Below are 17,403 nucleotides of genomic sequence, written 5' to 3'. Positions count from 1 at the left end.
CAGCCTCCCAAGCCATTAGGATCCGGTGTGCACCACCAGCACCTAGCTGGCTGTCCACTTTCAAAGTGATGTTGTGTTCTTCTTATTGGCTCCCTCAAACCAGTTCCTTGTATTCCAAGTACAAAAACCGAGTTCCGGGGCTGGAGATGTGGCTCAAGCGGTAGCGCGCTCGCCTGGTATGCGTGCGGCCCGGGTTCGATCATCAGCACCACATACAAACAAAGATGTTGTATCCACCAAAAACTGAAAAATAAATATCAAAAAAGAAAGTTCTCTCTCTCTCTCTCTCTCTCTCTCTCTTAAAAAAAAAAAAAAAAAAAAAAACCAAGTTCCACTTGGGGTAACCAAATGCTTAAAACAGCAGGGAGAGTGGGCTAGTTAGGGCCACAACCTGGTCTCTTGACTGAAGCCAGCCCATGTCTACCCCATGACAGTGTCGGTCCACAAGTAAGGAGGAGCCTACAAAGACCCATTACTTACAAACGTTCCTAGGGCCCCTAGACCTGGTCCTGCCTTGACTCTCCTGTTTGTGGCCATCATCCAGGCCACAGGAAGAACAGAGGTAAGTGTTCAAGAATATCAAAAGAGCAGAGTTGAGCTGCCTGGGGAAACTGTAGAGAGCGGCACTGTCCTACAGCACTGTGAAAAAGGCACAGCTAACAGCGGACATCCTCCCAATTCAGGGAAGAAAGATTGGAAAGGGAGAAAGGTTCCCCGCTGGGCCCCACTTGAAGGGACTCTTCACAATCCTGTGTGGGCAGTCCTCTTTGCCCATTTCACTAACAGCACACGACACCCAAGGTCAGGATGGTCTGGTCAGTCCAATCCCCATACAGGGGAGAACCAACCAGGAAACGAGGCCCAGGCAGCGGTGTTCCAGACAGCAGGCTGGGCAGGAAATGGAGGGATGAGCCCCGCCCTGGCCCATCACCTCAGTGAGGAAGAGGACAGGTTTGTTCACTCCACAGGACAATGACCAGACACAGAACTGTCCCTAATCTTGGTCAAGCCCAATCTCACTTTTCGCTGGGTCTTTCCACAGAAACTGGAGTTCCTTTAGGTGAACTGCCTGGAGGCGGGGGTTAGAAATGGCATCTTGGAGGAAGGGAGGACTCAGTAAGAGGAAGCCAAAAGAGCAGTCTGAGGGGAGAAAGGGGCTCCTGCCACAGGCCTGATCCAATCCCAGCCCAGGCAGGGGCTCCACTGGAGGCCCCAGATGTAAGGTGGAGGCCCAGATGTAAGGTGGAGGCCCCAGATGTAAGGTGGAGGCCCAGATGTAAGGTGGAGGCCCCTGATGTAAGGTGGAGGCCCTCTGTAGGTCATCCTAGGGGTGGCTCTCTGGGAAAGCCTCTTTGCAAGTCAGACACCTAGTTATACATCACACTTATTTTCCTTTTGCTGTTTCTGGGCTATTACAGTAAAGGTCCTGTTTCAAGGTTGTAGACTGGGCTCAGCCATGCTGGGCATGGTTAAGGAGGTCCCAGGGCCCACCTTTGGGCCAAATGTGTTGAGAGTGAGAGAAAAATCCCCTGAGGCCTGCCCAGAAGGGTCCTAGAGCAGGGGAATCTGTATACCCTCAACCCCCACTACATTTGCTCAGCCCACTGCCAGTCTCAGAGGGCACAAATCTTATCTCCTTGGGGCAGTCTTCCTCACAAGTCACCTTTCTGCGTCTACAACTCCAGTCATCCTCTCACTTTAACAAAGCATGCACTTCTGCCAACTCCAGGTTCTGGGCCAGGGCTTTCTAAAGAAAAAGAAATGATCATAGAATTGTTACAAAAACCACAACCACCCCAAACTTCCCAGAATGAAGCCCCTACCTGTTGGGCCTGCCCTATGCCCAGCCCAGCCCCTACCAGAAAAGAGTTATTACCCATTGAGCCAGAATTTAAAAATAATTATATTAATAATAAATATGTTAAATTACATTTAAAACAATAAATAGAAAAATAAACTGATAAATAAAATCAACAGGTACAAAATGTTTCAAAATTCCAACCAAAAAACACACACAGACAGCTGACAGACAAGACAAATGGATGGGAGGGGAGGTGTGAGACACCATCACAGGACCCTTCACAGTTCATGCTGCGGCTCCTCCTTGCCCAGTCACCCTCTCCTCTCTCCAGCCTGGGGACCAGAAGACTCAGTGGCTGACATCTGGGGACTTCAGCCCACTCTGGGAAGCTTCTGGCTCCACCTCAGTGCCTTCTGCCAAGCAGCCCTGAGCCCAGGCTGGGTGGGTCACAGGACGGGAGAGAGACAGAGGCCAGACCATGGTGGGCATGGGTGGAGGATGGGGCCATCTACAGAGGCAGGTCAGTGCTATTGTGCCGGGTCTTCCTGGCAGTGCCATCGTCCCTGGGCAGAGCCCTCTGCAGGTTGGACATGGCCACAGTCTTCTTGAGGTCAATCACGGCATAGGAGTCTGAGCTGCGGGCAGGGTGGGTGATGGGCACCGGGGCTTGGGGAACTGAGGGGTTCTGGGACCCTTTGGAGCGGTCTCCGCCCCAGCCCTTGAGCTCCACCTGGATGTAGTTGAGCTGCCTTGGGGGTTCGGGGCCTGGCCGGCGGAAATCAAAGTTGAAGACCCTTGGGGAGCCACGGCAGCGGGTCAGTGGCACAGGGAAGCTGCTGTGGCTGCGGGTGGCAGCCCGGGTGCTGGTGGGCTTCTGCAGTGGGGTCTCGTCCTCCTCACCATCAGGGAAGCCGTTGGAGGAGGGTGTGAGCCCATCCCTTGAGTCCCCATCGTCCCCAGCCTCCCCACCCAGTTGCTGGGCTTGGCTCTCCCACACAGGGGGCAGTGGGGGCAGGTTCTCATAGTGCAGCAGGGCAGCCCTGCGGTGGGCCAGGCCACTCCAGCCCGGCTCCTCTGGGCTCAGTCTCCAGCCACCGCCTCTTCGCAGCCCCCCACTGACATTCTCGTAGGTGCATTTGGGCTGGGCCGGGCACTCAGAAGAACCCTCATTGTTATTGTTGTGGTGGGGAGGGTCATGCAGGCTGGGGCAGAGGCCCTGGCACTTCATCATGTGCCGCCGAGCAGGAGTGGGGCCCAACACAAACTTCACCTGGCCCGGCTGCAAGAACACCTGTGGGTCCCGCTGGTCGGGGCCCTGGGCCTGTGAGGGGAAGGGTGCCCGGCCCTCAGGTAGAGGCTGCAGGCAGTGCCGGCTCCTGCGGTGGTCATCTTCATTGGCAGGTGTGTTGACATAGGTGTGGGACTGTGGGGAAAGAATCCAAGTGAGACAGGAGGGTCCAAGGGTCAGGAGGAAGGAAAGGACAGAACAGATGGGGGAAGACAAAAGAGGCACAGGGGAAAAAAGCTGGAGTCTCCTCTCTCCTCATCTTCCAAACCTTCCAGAGACACTCCCTCTTTTGTGGGGACAGGAAGAACCCCATCAATTTTAGCCCCCTTCACATGATCCTTCCTGGGAGGAGGTGACCATATTTCCTATCTCCTGTCTCCACCCAGACCAACAGGGCAGGGGCTGGCCAGCTGCATGCTCACCTGCTCATCGGGGGCAATGAGGGCGTGGGTGGACTCTTCCCCAAGCGAAGAGTGTCGAAGGCTGCTTGTTGATGGCCGCCGGGGAACAGAGAATCGTGGGCCCTCTCCAGGGCAGCCAGGAAAGCCATTGGAGAAGCTGGAGACAGTGTAGCCTAGAGCTGGGCCCAGGAAAGGCAAGCCCAGGTGAGGGTACTTTAACCACTTGACAGCCACTTGTAACTGCATATATGCTGTGTCTCAGAGGAGGAATCAGTCTACTACACTGGCAGCCTGCATGGCCTTTCACCTTCTCTCTGCTCCTCAAATCCTGCCCTGCCCCTCAGAGGTCAGTCTGAAGTCAACCCCCCACTTTCTCCTTCCTGAACCACCTAAGCCACACCTGTTGTCCCTGCATTTCCCCTTAGCCTCACAGTTCTGCTGGCGGGCTCCAGGAAGCTCCTCCAAAACAGACTGTTTTCTATCCTTTCTTTCCCCCCTTTCCATCCTCAGGACAGCTCAGGGAGTACCAAGAGGCAAGCAGGTGTGTGGTCTAGACTCAGTGACTGAAAGCAGAAGCCATGGGAACCCTCCAGGAGAGTCACAGCTAGAGATGCCTGCAGTAGCAGCCAGAGGGGTAGATGTGTGACCCAGCAGACAGAAGGAAGGAAGCAAAAAGCTCCAGACTGCCGTTTCCATGGAAACCCGAAGTCTTCCTGTCTGTTCCTCAACCATTAGTCAATACAAGGTCCAGGACTCCACAGCCTCAGCTTGAGTCACCTGATTGGTCCAGCCCAGGACTTATCCATCCTCAAGCGTGGTTCTAATGATGGACAACTGTCCTGGAAGGCTGGCTCGCCCAGCTGTCCCCCCACCTGTCAGCCTGACTCATGCCTCCCAGGCTCGTGCTTCCCGGGCCTGTGCTTTGTGTGTGTACACTGGGGTCCCAGAATGGGGGTCTCCTCACCATTGGGCTGCTGGGGGGCCCGAGGGAGGTCAAGCTCAGCGGGGTGGCTGTTTCGGGTGATGATGACTGGCTCCTCCAGCACACTGATGCTGTTGCACTGCATCAGTTCCTGGAGGAGGTTGAAGATTTCCTCAGCCCGAGAGCACTTGAAGGCAAATATCCCTGGAGAAGGAGAGGAAGAAACGATGGCTCCTTTGACTCCAGGGCTGAATAGCTCCACAGGCACACCAAGTTCAGGAAAAGTCCCTGAACTCCAGTCCCAGGGCTGCAGAGACCTGGAAATACCTCTCCTTGCCCTGATCATTCTTCCCAGGTGCACTCTAGAACCTCAGGGCTATTGGAGGGGCTGGGCCCAAGGTATCCTGTGCACTATACTCACATTATCTGTGAAAGAAGGAAGGGAGGGAGGGAGGGAGAAAAGATGCAGAGCTGCAGAGTTAAAGGCAGGTCTGGCAAGGCAGTTGTGTGGCTCCCAGATGTAGCCGGCTCACTGCCCTTCCAACTCCAACACAGACTCTGTCCAGGGACTCAGGGAGTAGAGAGATCACCTTGGTGTTGGGCCAGCCTGGATTCTGCAACAGTGGGACCTGAGACTAGAGGCAAGCTACTTGGGGTTAGTGTGTGTGTGTATACATATCCACAGCAAAGATAAATACAATTAGGCTAGGGTATGGACAATAATTACTATTATGATATTACTATTAACACAAGGCACAGTATAAGACAATTGTGGTTTGCAGAAAAGAGAGAGAGGAAGAAAATAGGCTATTCTGGCAAGATTAATCTGGGTTGGAAAAGACTGGGAAAGCCTGGAGTTTTGGAAGAACCCTATGTTGAGGGTTAGGGCAGACTCTCTAGGATGCCAAATGAAGAGCAAACCTCCCTAGGAACAGGAAACTTCTCCTGTCCCTTCCTCTGCTCATTCAGTGATGTCTGCCTCTGTCTATGAGCTCCAAGGGTGAGGTTCATGGAGAGGAAGGCTCCTCTAGCAAATATGACTTTCACCATCCTGTTGGTCACCTCAGTGGAGAAATTTGATCATCCCTTTTCTGAAGTTATAATCCCAACCTGCATTTAACCCAATCCCATGTAGGACTCTTTGCAGCATTATATATGGATCCTATACATAAACCCAGACCATGCAACTCCTTCAAAGAGTCATGGCTGGCTCTAACCTTGACCTCATGGTCTATCACCTCCTGGTCTCTGGCTGCAGGGAGAGAAGGGAGAGAGAATACATTACACTCCACTGCTCACAGGTGAACCTCCTGAGGGTTAATATGTCCAGTAGAGACCCAAGTGTCCCAACTCCCCAGATATCATTCCCAAGCCATTCATCCCCACAGGAGCCAGTCTCCTAACTGATGTGTCTTTCATTACTTATAGGGTCCAGAATGTATGACCTGGAAGCTTAGAAAAAACTAGTTCTACTTAGAGGCAAGAAGGAACCTTGTAACTGCAGTAATAAAGGGGAGAGTCATTTGCTTTTACTAGGAAGGCTCTGACCTAGGAGCACCGACTCTTTCCCACAGGCAGTGCAACAGATATTCTTACAAATACTGAATGAAATGGAAACTCATTGACTAAAGAGATAGAACAGTGGCCTGGAAGTTCACATAGTTCTGTAAAAAAGTGCTGTGTACCTTTGGCTAAGACTCTTCTCCTTTTTTGACAACACCTGTCAAGTCTGATGGCTAAGTTGGATGTTAAAGACCATTCTCAAATTCTACAACAAACTTCCCAACAGTCTCTGGTGCTATATCTTCCATCCCCAGGTGCTCAAGCCCCTGTCCCAGGGAATGGGCAGAGCTGGTACTCACCCTGGCCTGTCTGACATCTGCGGCCACTCTCAAAGGAGAAGAGGTTAGAGTCATAGCCATAGCGTCGCAGGCAGAGGTAGGGCCAGCGGACAGCTTCCCTCCGCTGCAGGTGCAGCACCAGCTCACTCTGTGTCAGCTCCATCACCCCTGAGCCCAATTCTACCCCTTCATCATCCACATTGGTCACCTGGAGGGGAGGGGACAGAAAGGTCAATGAGTGAGTCCAATAAGAGTGTGCAGGACCCTGAGCCACCAGGATGCAGTTTTTCAGGCAGGAGTTGGGAGACTTCAGGGTATTACCTAACTCCACCCAGACAATGTCTGAATGCCACAGTCACTGGGGATATACAAACAGAGCCGGGCACATGGCAATTATCTGGGCAACCCCCTCCTCTATGGGACTTAGTTATGTCATCTGAACAGAGAGAAGAGGGAAATAGTTAACCCCCAAGGTCAGTGGTTAGATGACCAGGGTTAAATAATCCCGGAGAGTCCATGGCTTGGTATCCAAAGGCCAGACATTTATAACGAAAGGGTTAAACTGTAAGTTCAAATTCTTAAGATGTCAGGAATATCAAGCCAAAGGCAGAAGAAATACATACTGCCTCTACTTCCCCAACTGTGTGACCTTGCTAAGGGCTCCCTCCTCTGGTAGGCAGAGAAACATGCTTCATCATGCCCCAAAATGTCCCAGTGTGGGCAGGAGGCGCCCCCTTCAGGGAGGGGTCAGGGGACCTTGGCCCAAGGGAGTTTGGCTTTAGCTTCAAAAGGCAAACAGCAAACTGATACAGGGCTTATCATGTGGTAAGCATTACTTAACCCATTAAGTCCCAAGTTTCCTATTCTGCAAATATTACCATGAAATTGACACAGGTACATTAAAATAGATTGGAAATCATAATCTAGAGCTTATTAGATAATTTGTTATCATTAACTTTACATATTAAATATCACTAATAATAGTATCATCAATAATATTAATGAATATTATATCAATCACCTATTATTTTTCTCAAAATAATAGAACTCTAAAAACATAAATATTAATTTCAAAGTTATCAGAGTGGTACATCTTTGTTGCTCAAGTTTTTTTTTCTTTTTGTACCAGGGATTGAATCCAGAGGCACATAACCACTGAGCCACATCTCCAGCTCTTTTACTTTTTATTTTGAGACAGGGTCTCACTAAGTTGCTTATGGCTTTGCTAAGTTGCTGAGGCTAGCCTTGAACTTGCAATCCTCCTGAGATTACTGGCCTAGGCCAAGATGCCTGTCTTAAACATAATCTTAATAGTATCAAGAAGAGCAAAAAATGACAATGGCCTGGGCCTTTTTTTTAATCAGGCCACCTTAGAGGCTGTAAATGGGAGAAGATTTAAGCCCATAACCTCATGGTCTATCACCTCCTGGTCTCTGGCTGCAGAGACTTTCCATAGACAGGCTGAGGTGACTGCACAGGAATATTAGGAACTCAAGGGAGGAGATGGCTCTAGGTACCTTGAACTTGGTAGGGTGGTTGTCTGGGACGCTGTCTCTGTTCAAGCAGCTACAGCAGCTCCCCATGGTGTCAGAGCAGCCAGCCTACCCTAGAGAAAAATATAAGAGATAAGCAGATCACCAGCAGCAGCTCCAAAAAGCCCTGCTCTGGGGAACTTGGGCAGAATCACCTCACTGTGACCACCTGCTCTGTCCAAGAGACTGTATGACACAGACCTCAAAAGAATTTACTCTCAATTCAGGGCTGGATAGACTTTGGATAAACATTAATTTGAGTTAGAACGTGTTAAGGGTTCATGCTAATGGTGGGGGGCGGATGGAAAAAGCTTTTCAGAAGTACAACATTCAACCTGGACCTTAGGAAATATGCAGGATTTTGACCCATGGAAAGGTAGGGAAGAAAAGACCTGGGCTGCAGAAAAAGTATTGATATGATCGGGGCCCAGAAGTGACCTGTCTCAGGAGTAAGGGTGCCAACCCAAGGCCCTCTTTCAGATTCAGCAAAGACACTGTCACTTGGAAGTACCAGATACTTTGGCCTGTACCTTTCTCTTTTTTCCACCTCCTTTTTTACTTTACCCCTTCGACTTCATCCAAGTTCTTTCCTCCTTCACTACTATCCCAACATCCACCTGAAAATTTTCTTGTGGGTGTTTTCTTCAAATAAATTGTGACATTAAAATCATAAAGACACATTTGAAAAACTTAAGGTTTTAAACCACACAATTTTTATAACCTTGATTGAATATTTCTCCATTTAAAAACATTCTGGGGCTATAGTTCAGTGGTAGTGTGTGCTTTGTCTGCACTAGGACCCAGGGTCCATCCCCAACACTGCAAAACAGAAACAAAATGCTGGCTTTGCTCCCCACTGACCAAAGGGGAGACCAGAGGCCTTACTATTTAGCTTTTCCCTCCAGGATTCTGGCACTTGGATAATATATCATAACAGTGAGGCCTATTCTAGGATGGAGAGGATACCACCAGGTTTGAGTGACCTAAGGAAATAAGAAACCCAGGGACCAATTCTAACTAGAAGTTTCAAGAGGTTGCAATTTGCTGCAAGAATGAGCTGACTGGATCAACTATCCTTCTAAAACTGCAGGATGTACAAAGACTTGAACAACCCAATGATCTCTACTCTCTATTCCTCCCAACTTGGGAAACTCCAGGAAACTGACTTCCATATGCAGCTCTTACCTCACCCAGGCCATTGGGGAGCTGACCATGGGAGGGGCATGGGGAAGGATTCCCACTTTATTCCCCCTGTCCTTGGTGGGGTATCATGGCAAACAGCCTGCAGAGAAGACACCTGGATCCCTCTGGGTCACACCTGGGGCTCACCTAGCATAGAAAACAGAGACCACAGAAAACAGAGATTAATGGAAAACTCCTATCCTCACCCCAACTGATAATGAAACTGAACTGTTATCATCCATTCCATCTGGACATCTGTTCTAGATCCCAATGGGACAGAAACACCTATAAAGAAAGATCATGGGGCCACAAATTCTAAGCCCCATAGGCTCAGAGAGGGAGGGACTCCTCTGGCATCAATTTGAAGTCTGAGACACCCAAGATGTCCCAAGACCTTCAGGTTTATGTTCCCCTGTCAGTGCTGTTACAAGCAACACCCAAAACAAGGCCTTACTTTTGCAAGAATTTTAACTCTACAAAGAACTTTCTTAAAAAGTACATTATAATGTACTAGAAATAGCACTGGCTTAAGATTCAGGAAACCAATATCATAGTCTGTTTTGTTGCTACCAAATATCTGGGAGACTGTCAAATCAATTCCCCACTACCCCATCCCCAACTCCTACTCGAGGCCTTAGTTTTTAGGGGAAACATTGGAAAACTGTGGCACTCATAGCTTCAATAACTTCTAGAGGTAAGTATGTAAGACCAACATCACTAAAATGAACAATTTCCTCTTCCAGGACAAGCTTCTTTAATCGCACATTTTGAAGCTGGACTTTCTGTTCCCCAAACTCTGAAAAGTTCAATTTTAACAAAAATATTAACAAGCCAAATTTGAGAGCATCTGCACCCCAGGTAGAAAAGTCAACAAACTAAGACTCTGAAGACTCTCAAAATCCCATCCTCCTGCTCTGAAAAAAAGTATTTCCCAGGGACACAGTGCCCTGCATCTTTGCACAACTCCTAGGTAAAAAGACCCCCACCCTCTTAGTGTGGTTTATTCTCTGGGAGGAAGGAGGAAGGAGGAAGGAGGAAGCAGGCCAAAGGAGATGTGCACAGCCTAAAGATAGATTCCTGGGAAAACACTGGAGCTTAAGCTATCAGAGGGAGTGAGGATTGTGTGTGAAACCAAGAACTACGGGGTGCAAGTGGGGGAAGGGTTATACTTTTCCTGTCTCCATCAGATGATGTTTGGACATATCATTAGATAACCCATTGAGGGGAGATTCCATTGGGCGGGAAGGATGGGGGAGGGGGCTCCCATCTAGGATAGTTATGGAGTGGGGACTGGAATTAGATGGGGTTTTGGTGACTGAAATGCAAAGGAGGGACGTAGGCAAGAACTGGATTTGAGCATGGTGCAAAGAAAACAGAAGATATGAAGGCTCGATCTGAGAAATTTCAGGGAAGTGGAAGCATTTGGGGACATTCAGAACGGTGGGTCAGCGCGCGTTTCAGGGGATTCGTAAAGTGATCAAGGGGTTTTGAGGGCTACAGGAGATGCGAAGGCGTGACGGGGGAGGGGGAGAGGGTAGGGTCTGGGGAGTAAGAGGCAGATTTGGCAGCAGGGTCGTCAAGGGGTTATTTCTAGGGACCCGCAAGGAATGGGAAGGTCGGGGCCGCGCACCGTGCCTGGATCCCCGCCCCCAGCCCTGGGGACTCCACCGCCCGCTTGCCCGGGGCTTCCTAGGGAGGGAGCGGAGACTGCAGCGCGGCGCGACGCGGCCTCAGTAGAGCCGCCTCGTCCCCGCCCCGCGGCGCCCCGACTCACATCGCCCCTCGGCCCGGGCGGCGCCGGGCCCCGCTCCCGGGTCCCGCTGCAGTAGCCGCCGCCCGCCCGGAGCTAAGGCCTCCCCGCCCCGCCCGCGGCCGCGGGGTCGGAGGTCACCACCAGCACCAACGAGACGCTGCGGGCGGGCGGACCCGAGCGAGGGCGACCGGCGCACAGCCTAGAAGGTCCCTTTGGAGGACTTTGCAGTCGAGAACAGGGAGCATGCGCAGACGCCAGAGGGCGCTCCCGGTCAGCGGCTGGGAACCTTGGCGGGAGCGGGGCGGGGCCTGAACGGAGGCGGGGCTGAGGAGGCAGAAAGATAGGGGCGAGTGTCCGAGGGAAAAAAAGGGAGAAGAGTGGGACCCTAGAGGGCTGAGGAGAGGAAAAACGGCGGGGGGATCAATGGGGACAAGAAGACGGGAACGGGAGGGAAGCACACTGAGAGTGGTAGAGTTAGGGCCAGAGGGGAGGTCTGAGGGGACCTGGGACCCTCCGGGGGGCAAAGGCTGCAGACTCCACTGTGCGCTTCCTTTCTCCGCGCGGCTAAGAACCTGGGCGGAGTCCCGGCGCAAAGCCCACGCATGGCGAGGGCAGGGCAGCCTGCTCTGTCTCCACCCTGAGATCCCACGAATGCTCTTCTTAAGTCCCCCACCCCGCGGCGCCCCTCTCCACCAGCCGGACCGGGCGGGCGGGCGAGAACCGCTGGGGAAGTGGGGGAGGAAGGGCCGCACCTACCCCGCGGGCAGAGGCTGGGGGCGGGGCTAGGGGCGGGTCCGACGGCGGGTCGGTCCAGAACCGCGCGGACACCGGCGGGAATCTGCGGTGAGGCCCCGGCGGAGTCCCGGTCCCCTTCCCTAGGCTACTAGTCAGACAAGGATCCCGAGCAGACTTGGAAACCACTACACCCCATATCCCCTCTCTGCGGGTGGGCCCCATAAAGTCCTAGAAAAACTTTGGGATCTATTAAGAGGGCACTTGGCGGTACCGGACACTCCCCGCCCCTTTCCCCCAATTGTCCGGGGGAAACCTCTTCCCTCCTGCTCGCCAACCCCTAGAGCCTGTCGGACTCTGCCCTTCTAGGCAGGCGTGGGTTGGGGATTTCTATACTCCCTGAGCGTGGTTCCACCTGCGGGGAGGCGGCGGTTCAACCCGGTCCCTCATCTGGGGAGAGGAGGGAGGGGAAATATGGCATGTTAGTAAGGTGGGGTCCAGTGCTAGGTGGAGGTAAGTTAGGCTGCTCTGGGTAGAGGTGGGGGAAGAGTGAGAGACAAAGATCTAGGCGTTGTTTCTAAATTCGGACAATTCCGTGCTAAACTTCAGTTATTAGCTAACCTAGAAGAAAGTGCAAATCCCCTTCTGGGGTCCCATATGTCCCCCTTCTTGCTGTCTAGAGCAGCTGTTAGGGGAAGTTGCTACTCCTAGCTCCCAGTTTGAATAATCCATCCTGGCTGTCTTCCACAGGAAACCTGCCTGACCTGAAGACAGAACAGGAAGGAAGCAGGTGGGTGTGGAGCCAGAAAGAAGGGAAGGGTGGCGCAGGACATTTGAAACAGGGCTGAGGAGGATTCAGGCCTGGGAAGCACTGATAACTGTTATGGTCCAAACCTGGGCCCAACTCCAAAGTCATGTCTTAAAAGAGGCCAGAGATTTAATATTTACCCCCTTATTCCCAGCTGCTGTTAGACTCCATCCAGCTCTAAGGCCATCTCCTCCTAAAGCTTCCTTTAGCTTTCGAGTGTGACCTTGGACATATTAAAGTTTGTTTCAGCTGTAAAATGGGACAAAAGAAACTGTTTTATAGGATTATTGTGGGGATGGACTATATTATGTAAAATCCTAAAAGTGTTCCTGTCACAGAGTAAACAAAAAAATTGACTATGGTAATCCTCCCCACCATCAGCTCCACTGAACTCAGGGGCACTTTACCACTGAGCTACATCGCTATTCCTTTTTTTATTTTGAGATATGGTCTTGCTAAGTTGCCAAGGTTGGCCTCGAACTTGTGGTTCTCCTGCTTTAGCCTTCTGAATAGCTGGGATCACAGCCTGTACCACTGCACACTGGCTGCTGTGGTAAAGGTAATTTTTTCCCCCCAGTGTGTGTGATGTGCCCAGCATTCTGGTCCCATTCGGTCTGGTTTCACCACTAGCCTATGAATTCTTTGAAGGCAGGGCCCATCTCTATTATACTTCAGTAGTTTCTTTTCATCATCAAGATACTGCAGTCACATCAGGACTTGCTAAGGAAGTCTAAAGAAATGTATTAAGATTATCCAATGAAATTGCTGCCATAGAGGCTGAGGATGTAGCTCAGTGGTAGAGCACTTGCCTAGCATGGGCAAGGCCCTAGGTTCAGTTCCCAGCACTGCAAAAGAAAATAAAGAAAACAAGAAATAAATAGCTGCTATAAATAAAAGCATAATGTTTTCCTCTGTTCTACAGAGCTTATAAATTAGATGAGCTGAGAGGGACATGGGTTTATGGAGAAATGGGGAACATTTGGTTGTTGTGGGGTGCCCATGGGCTCACCATAAAAGCAAAATGCCCTCTCCTCCCACTGTGGGCCTCCTTTTTCCTTCCACCCAATCTTGGGAGACTCCAGAATTTGAACTTCAGAAACTCAAGCTGAAAGGCCTCACCTTGAGATCTGGCTCTGCCACTTAACTAGCTGTTTGACCTTAGGTATACCATTCATGTTCACTGATCCTCTGCTTGGCCATATATAAAATGGGGACAACATACCACCTAAGTCACCTGGTTGTTGGCAAGATTGAATGAGATAATGCCTGTAAGCACTCAGCACTGCCTAGCATACTATAAGGGCCCAATGAATGGAGGTGGTTCTTATTGTTTTGGGGTAGATCTTGTCACCAATGTCAATGCTGAACTCTGGCTGGCTCCACCAAGAGGACGGTCCCATCTCCAGGGAGTTAGGTCCTTCGGCCAACTCAGATGACTCAGGCCACCTGCCAGAAGAGGACCCTGAGGATACCTCTGCTCAGGTAGTAAGAGTATTGCCCTTCCTGAGACCAACATGCTCTCTGTCCTTTGGACCTCCTCCCTTCTCCATCAAGTGGGAGGCAGTTTCTCTTGTGGCTAACTTCTTGTGGCCCTTTTCCCTCTTCAGGAATTCCTTTCTCTACAGCCCCTCAGGACATGGATAAACTCATTCCCATGAATATATACTACTTATCCTAGGGCTTGGGTAGTCAAAGCCAACCTGAGGGCTTTGGCCTCAAGGAGTGAAGCGGGTAGCTTCAAGTATAAGAAGGGAAGCTTTTGGGGGACTCCCTAAAGACCGATTGCAGATGCAGGAGTGACCTGTGTCCTTGTGCATTGAGGATCTGGAAGGAATATCCTAGTGCAAGGGGTTTGCTTAGAAGCTGCTCTAGGTTGGAGGAGATGGCATTAAGGAGGAAGAAAGGGGGAAAGGAAGAAAAAGACCTAACTCCACTCTCCTCTTTTGCTGTCTTCCCTCAGGGTCCTGCACTCCTGAGCTTAGGCATACGTCATCAGGACACCAATCATGTCCCCAACTGGACTGGGCTTCAGACCCTCCTGCAGCAACTCCCTCCACAGGACAGTGATGTGAGTTTTCTTTCTCTAGCTCCCCTTCTGTTTGCCTCTCTCCTTTTTTCTCTCCCCCTTTACTTGCTGTGGGAAGTAAAGCTCTTCTACAATGGGGGGTGGTGGGGGGGTGGGGGGAGTCATTCCCCTGAAGCCTGAGTTTCCCATCTACATAATGGGTGCAATAACATCTGCCATGTCTTCCACAATGCTTAGTTCAAAAGCAAATGAGAAAATGGACATGAACAATTTTGAAACCAATAATGGAATGTACAAATGTAGAGAGCATGGTGGTTTAGTATTTATTGAGGTCCTACATGTGCCCAGCTTAAAGGCTTACAGTTCAATTGGGAGGCAAGACAGAAGCATATGAAATAGAGAAAACACAAGAACAGGAAATGATGCCGAGCTGTAGCTCTTTGGGAGCAAGGTCCTAGATATGTGGTGACAGGGTATGGGGCTGTCAGGTCCTGACTTATAACCTTTCTGGGAGAGAACAGGGTGAGACAGTGGTGAACTTTCTTAATAGTTTTTCCCTCTTTTCAGTGCATCTATGCTATTTCCTGAGGTTCTAGCTCTATCATACCCAGCAACTAAGCCTTCTAGAATTCTCTAGTTGAACCTTAGTCCTGTCTTCTGGGGCTGTCCCAGTCATAGTAGAGGCCTGTTTCTGTAGGAACGTTACTGCCTGGCCCTTGGGGAGGATGAACTGGCTGAGTTGCGGCTCTTCTGTGTCCAGCGGAAGCAGAAGGCCCTAGGACAAGGGGTGGCCCACCTGGTAACTCCCCAGCTTGAAGGACACACCTGTGAGAAGGTATGGAGTTCCCCTTTCCCAATCCTTTTCCTTTCTCCACTCCTTGCCCTCTCACTTCTACAGAAGGGGCTAGCTTCTGGGACTCTGAGGAGACAGGGCTTAGGGAGGGGCAATTTAGCAAACCTTAGGGACAAAGGGAAACCAAGTCTGGGAGTTCTTGGTGGAGACTGCAGAGGGGGTGGGCCTGCCAGGGCATAAAACAAGTTAGGTTGGGATTGCAATGGAAGCCAGAAGGAAAGCTGGAAGGTGGTTCAGACGGTGACTGTGACCGGCCCAGTGTCCCCACCCGGCAGTGCAGGGAGCAGCTGAAGCCTGGAGAGTACAGCGTGTTTGCAGCCCCAGCAGGCGAGCAGTGCTGCTGGCACCGGCCTTGCTTCACTTGCCAGGCCTGTGGCCAGGCCCTGGTAAACCTCATCTACTTCTACCATGATGGGCATCTCTACTGTGGTCGTCATCATGCTGAGTTGCTGCGGCCACAATGCCCAGCTTGTGACCAGGTATAACACTGAGGAGAGGGAAAGGAGGGGGATACTGCCCAAAGCCCAAAATAACTGGATGTAAGGAGACAGATACTCTGTAGGCTGTAGCCTGACCCAGTATTGCAGGGTGGGGTAGGGAGAACTAGGAACCAGCCAGACCATCCAACGGGGGTTTTCACTTGAGCTCTGGTCATGTGAGACCCACTGCCTTTATCTGTGCCCCCCCCCAATCACAAGCAGAGTCCCTCAAAATTTTTGGACTCAAAGAGATTTCTCTGGAGCAGGGAATGAATATCTTGGATATTCATCTCAGCATGTGTGATGCTCAATGCTGTGCTTAATCATGCTAGAAAGACCCTTAATGTCAGCATAAGAGGCAAGGCCCAGCCTGGGTTGGGAGTCCAGGAGCCCAGGGTTGAACTTCTGACTCTGCCACCTGCTAGCTGGGGATCCTGGCTAAGCCAATCAGCCCACATGCGTCTAAGAGTGACGAAGTACATCAAATGGAAATGTCTGTGGACGTGCTTTAGCGTTAACTAGGTATAAGGCGTGGTTATTGGATGAATTAATGGGTGAATGAATGAATGGACTATTTCCCTCTCCCTCTCCCTCTCCCAGTTGATCTTCTCCCGGCGCTGCACAGAGGCAGAGGGACGCCGCTGGCACGAGAATCACTTCTGCTGCCAGGGCTGCGCTGGGCCCCTCCGCGGGGGACATTATGCCCTGTCGGGGGGCAGCCCCTACTGCCCCAGTTGCTTTGAGAGCTTCTACTCAGATGCGGGCTTGAGCCTGGCGGGGACACTGGAAGGGCGGGCGTCCCTTGGTAAGGGAAGAGTAGGTGCAGATCAATGCGGGAGGGAGTAGTGGCTTGGGCTGGGTAGAGGAAGGGGTTCTCCCGGGCGGGACCCTCGCCCCAGTTCCACGCCGTCCCATTCCTCCAGCAGCGCCCCCCGTCCTCCCACCGCAACCCCCAGACCCGAGCTTCGGGGCCCGCAGCTCTCACCGCGCGTCCCTGGCCGGAGCGCTCCAAGGGCCTCCCGAACCCACCCTGCGCCGCGGTCGGGGCTGCGGCGCCGGACTCGCTCCCGGGCGGGGGACGCGGCCGCCGGCTGGTGGACGGAGCAGGGAGAGGTGGGGGCCCCTGGGGAGGACTCGCGGCGGCGGCTGCGCGCACGGCCCGGGGCGGGGCAGGAGGCTGCGCCCAACCCCGCTAGCTTCAGTGGGTCGCTACGCCAGGCTTGTGCAGAGCACTTCGGGATCTGAGAAGAGCCTTTCTGACCCGATCCGGAACAAGGGAGGGAAGTCCAGACCCAACTGAAAGAAAGGACCACGTCTCGTTAAACGCTGTGTTCACCTCCCGGGCAGAATTTCCCGCCGCAACCTCCAGCTCCAGCCTGGAAACCCAGAGTAGGCGGGAGCTAGAACGCCTGGAGACGCCCCGCGATCCCAAGGAGGACGCGTCCTGCCCATGTCCCACCTGCTCCTCTTCCTCTGATTCAGAACCCGAAGGCTTTTTCTTAGGCCAGCGTCTTCCGCGGCTCAGGAAGACCGTCGGAAGCTTCCAGGCAGAGGATAGCGACACCTCCAGGAAGCATTGCACCATTTGCTAGTGGCGCAGCCGAGATTGGGGGTTGAAGGGGCGGCATCCTTAAGGCGGGGATTTATCCTCTATAAATCCCAGGCTGAATTTAATCAGGGATTGCTGCCTGAGTGAGGCAGCGAGGTGACAAACTTGGAGTGCATCTCTTCAACACTACACTTTTCTGACTTTTCGTAGAGATTTTCTTGGGAAATCCCATTCCT

The 17,403-nt window shown here is 51.8% G+C and overlaps 2 protein-coding genes across 7 annotated transcripts; one reads left to right on the top strand and one right to left on the bottom strand.

Annotated features, from left to right (window-relative positions):
* Positions 1 to 1,980: 1,980 nt before the first annotated feature.
* Positions 1,981 to 12,093, bottom strand: Frs3 (fibroblast growth factor receptor substrate 3). 3 transcript variants are annotated; one of them, XM_076858749.1, is made up of 7 exons: positions 12,074 to 12,093; positions 8,971 to 9,114; positions 7,771 to 7,859; positions 6,275 to 6,461; positions 4,455 to 4,616; positions 3,512 to 3,669; positions 1,981 to 3,224 (listed from the first exon to the last, which is right to left on the bottom strand). In XM_076858749.1, exons 3-7 carry the CDS (start codon positions 7,834 to 7,836, stop codon positions 2,310 to 2,312), a joined length of 1,488 nt encoding a protein of 495 aa, XP_076714864.1. In that variant the 5' UTR covers positions 7,837 to 7,859; positions 8,971 to 9,114; positions 12,074 to 12,093; the 3' UTR covers positions 1,981 to 2,309. The 3 variants fall into 3 exon arrangements, with proteins under 3 accessions (XP_076714864.1, XP_076714863.1, XP_076714865.1); XM_076858748.1 differs by lacking the exon at positions 12,074 to 12,093 and adding an exon at positions 10,742 to 10,826; XM_076858750.1 differs by lacking the exons at positions 8,971 to 9,114; positions 12,074 to 12,093 and adding an exon at positions 10,742 to 10,816.
* On the top strand, positions 10,908 to 17,211 carry Prickle4 (prickle planar cell polarity protein 4). 4 transcript variants are annotated; one of them, XM_076858753.1, is made up of 8 exons: positions 10,908 to 10,990; positions 12,203 to 12,242; positions 13,602 to 13,742; positions 14,221 to 14,328; positions 14,984 to 15,121; positions 15,415 to 15,618; positions 16,219 to 16,423; positions 16,837 to 17,211. In XM_076858753.1, the coding sequence occupies exons 3-8, from the start codon at positions 13,614 to 13,616 to the stop codon at positions 17,208 to 17,210; spliced, it is 1,158 nt and encodes a 385-aa protein (XP_076714868.1). In that variant the 5' UTR covers positions 10,908 to 10,990; positions 12,203 to 12,242; positions 13,602 to 13,613; the 3' UTR covers position 17,211. The 4 variants fall into 4 exon arrangements, with proteins under 4 accessions (XP_076714868.1, XP_076714866.1, XP_076714870.1 ...); XM_076858751.1 differs by lacking the exon at positions 10,908 to 10,990 and adding an exon at positions 11,514 to 11,563; XM_076858752.1 differs by lacking the exon at positions 10,908 to 10,990 and adding an exon at positions 11,590 to 11,666.
* The last annotated feature ends 192 nt before the right edge of the window (positions 17,212 to 17,403 follow it).

Source organism: Callospermophilus lateralis, chromosome 6 (assembly GCF_048772815.1).
Source record: "Callospermophilus lateralis isolate mCalLat2 chromosome 6, mCalLat2.hap1, whole genome shotgun sequence".
In the NCBI taxonomy this organism is placed as follows: domain Eukaryota; kingdom Metazoa; phylum Chordata; class Mammalia; order Rodentia; family Sciuridae; genus Callospermophilus; species Callospermophilus lateralis.
The sequence above is the reverse complement of the archived record's forward strand: the minus strand, read 5'-3'. Positions and strand labels throughout refer to the sequence as shown.

What these genes read in the sequence shown, in the direction of transcription:
- Prickle4 (XM_076858753.1), top strand. Translation starts at nt 13,614, where the DNA reads ATGTCAATGCTGAACTCTGGCTGGCTCCACCAAGAGGACGGTCCCATC. An exon ending in CTGAGGATACCTCTGCTCAG is followed by an intron (nt 13,743 to 14,220) that starts GTAGTAAGAGTA and finishes GTCTTCCCTCAG; the next exon opens with GGTCCTGCACTCCTGAGCTT. An exon ending in TCCCTCCACAGGACAGTGAT is followed by an intron (nt 14,329 to 14,983) that starts GTGAGTTTTCTT and finishes CTGTTTCTGTAG; the next exon opens with GAACGTTACTGCCTGGCCCT.
- Frs3 (XM_076858749.1), bottom strand. Translation starts at nt 7,836, where the DNA reads ATGGGGAGCTGCTGTAGCTGCTTGAACAGAGACAGCGTCCCAGACAAC. An exon ending in ACCACCCTACCAAGTTCAAG is followed by an intron (nt 6,462 to 7,770) that starts GTACCTAGAGCC and finishes CCTCCCCTCCAG; the next exon opens with GTGACCAATGTGGATGATGA. An exon ending in CAGATGTCAGACAGGCCAGG is followed by an intron (nt 4,617 to 6,274) that starts GTGAGTACCAGC and finishes CTCCTTCTCCAG; the next exon opens with GGATATTTGCCTTCAAGTGC.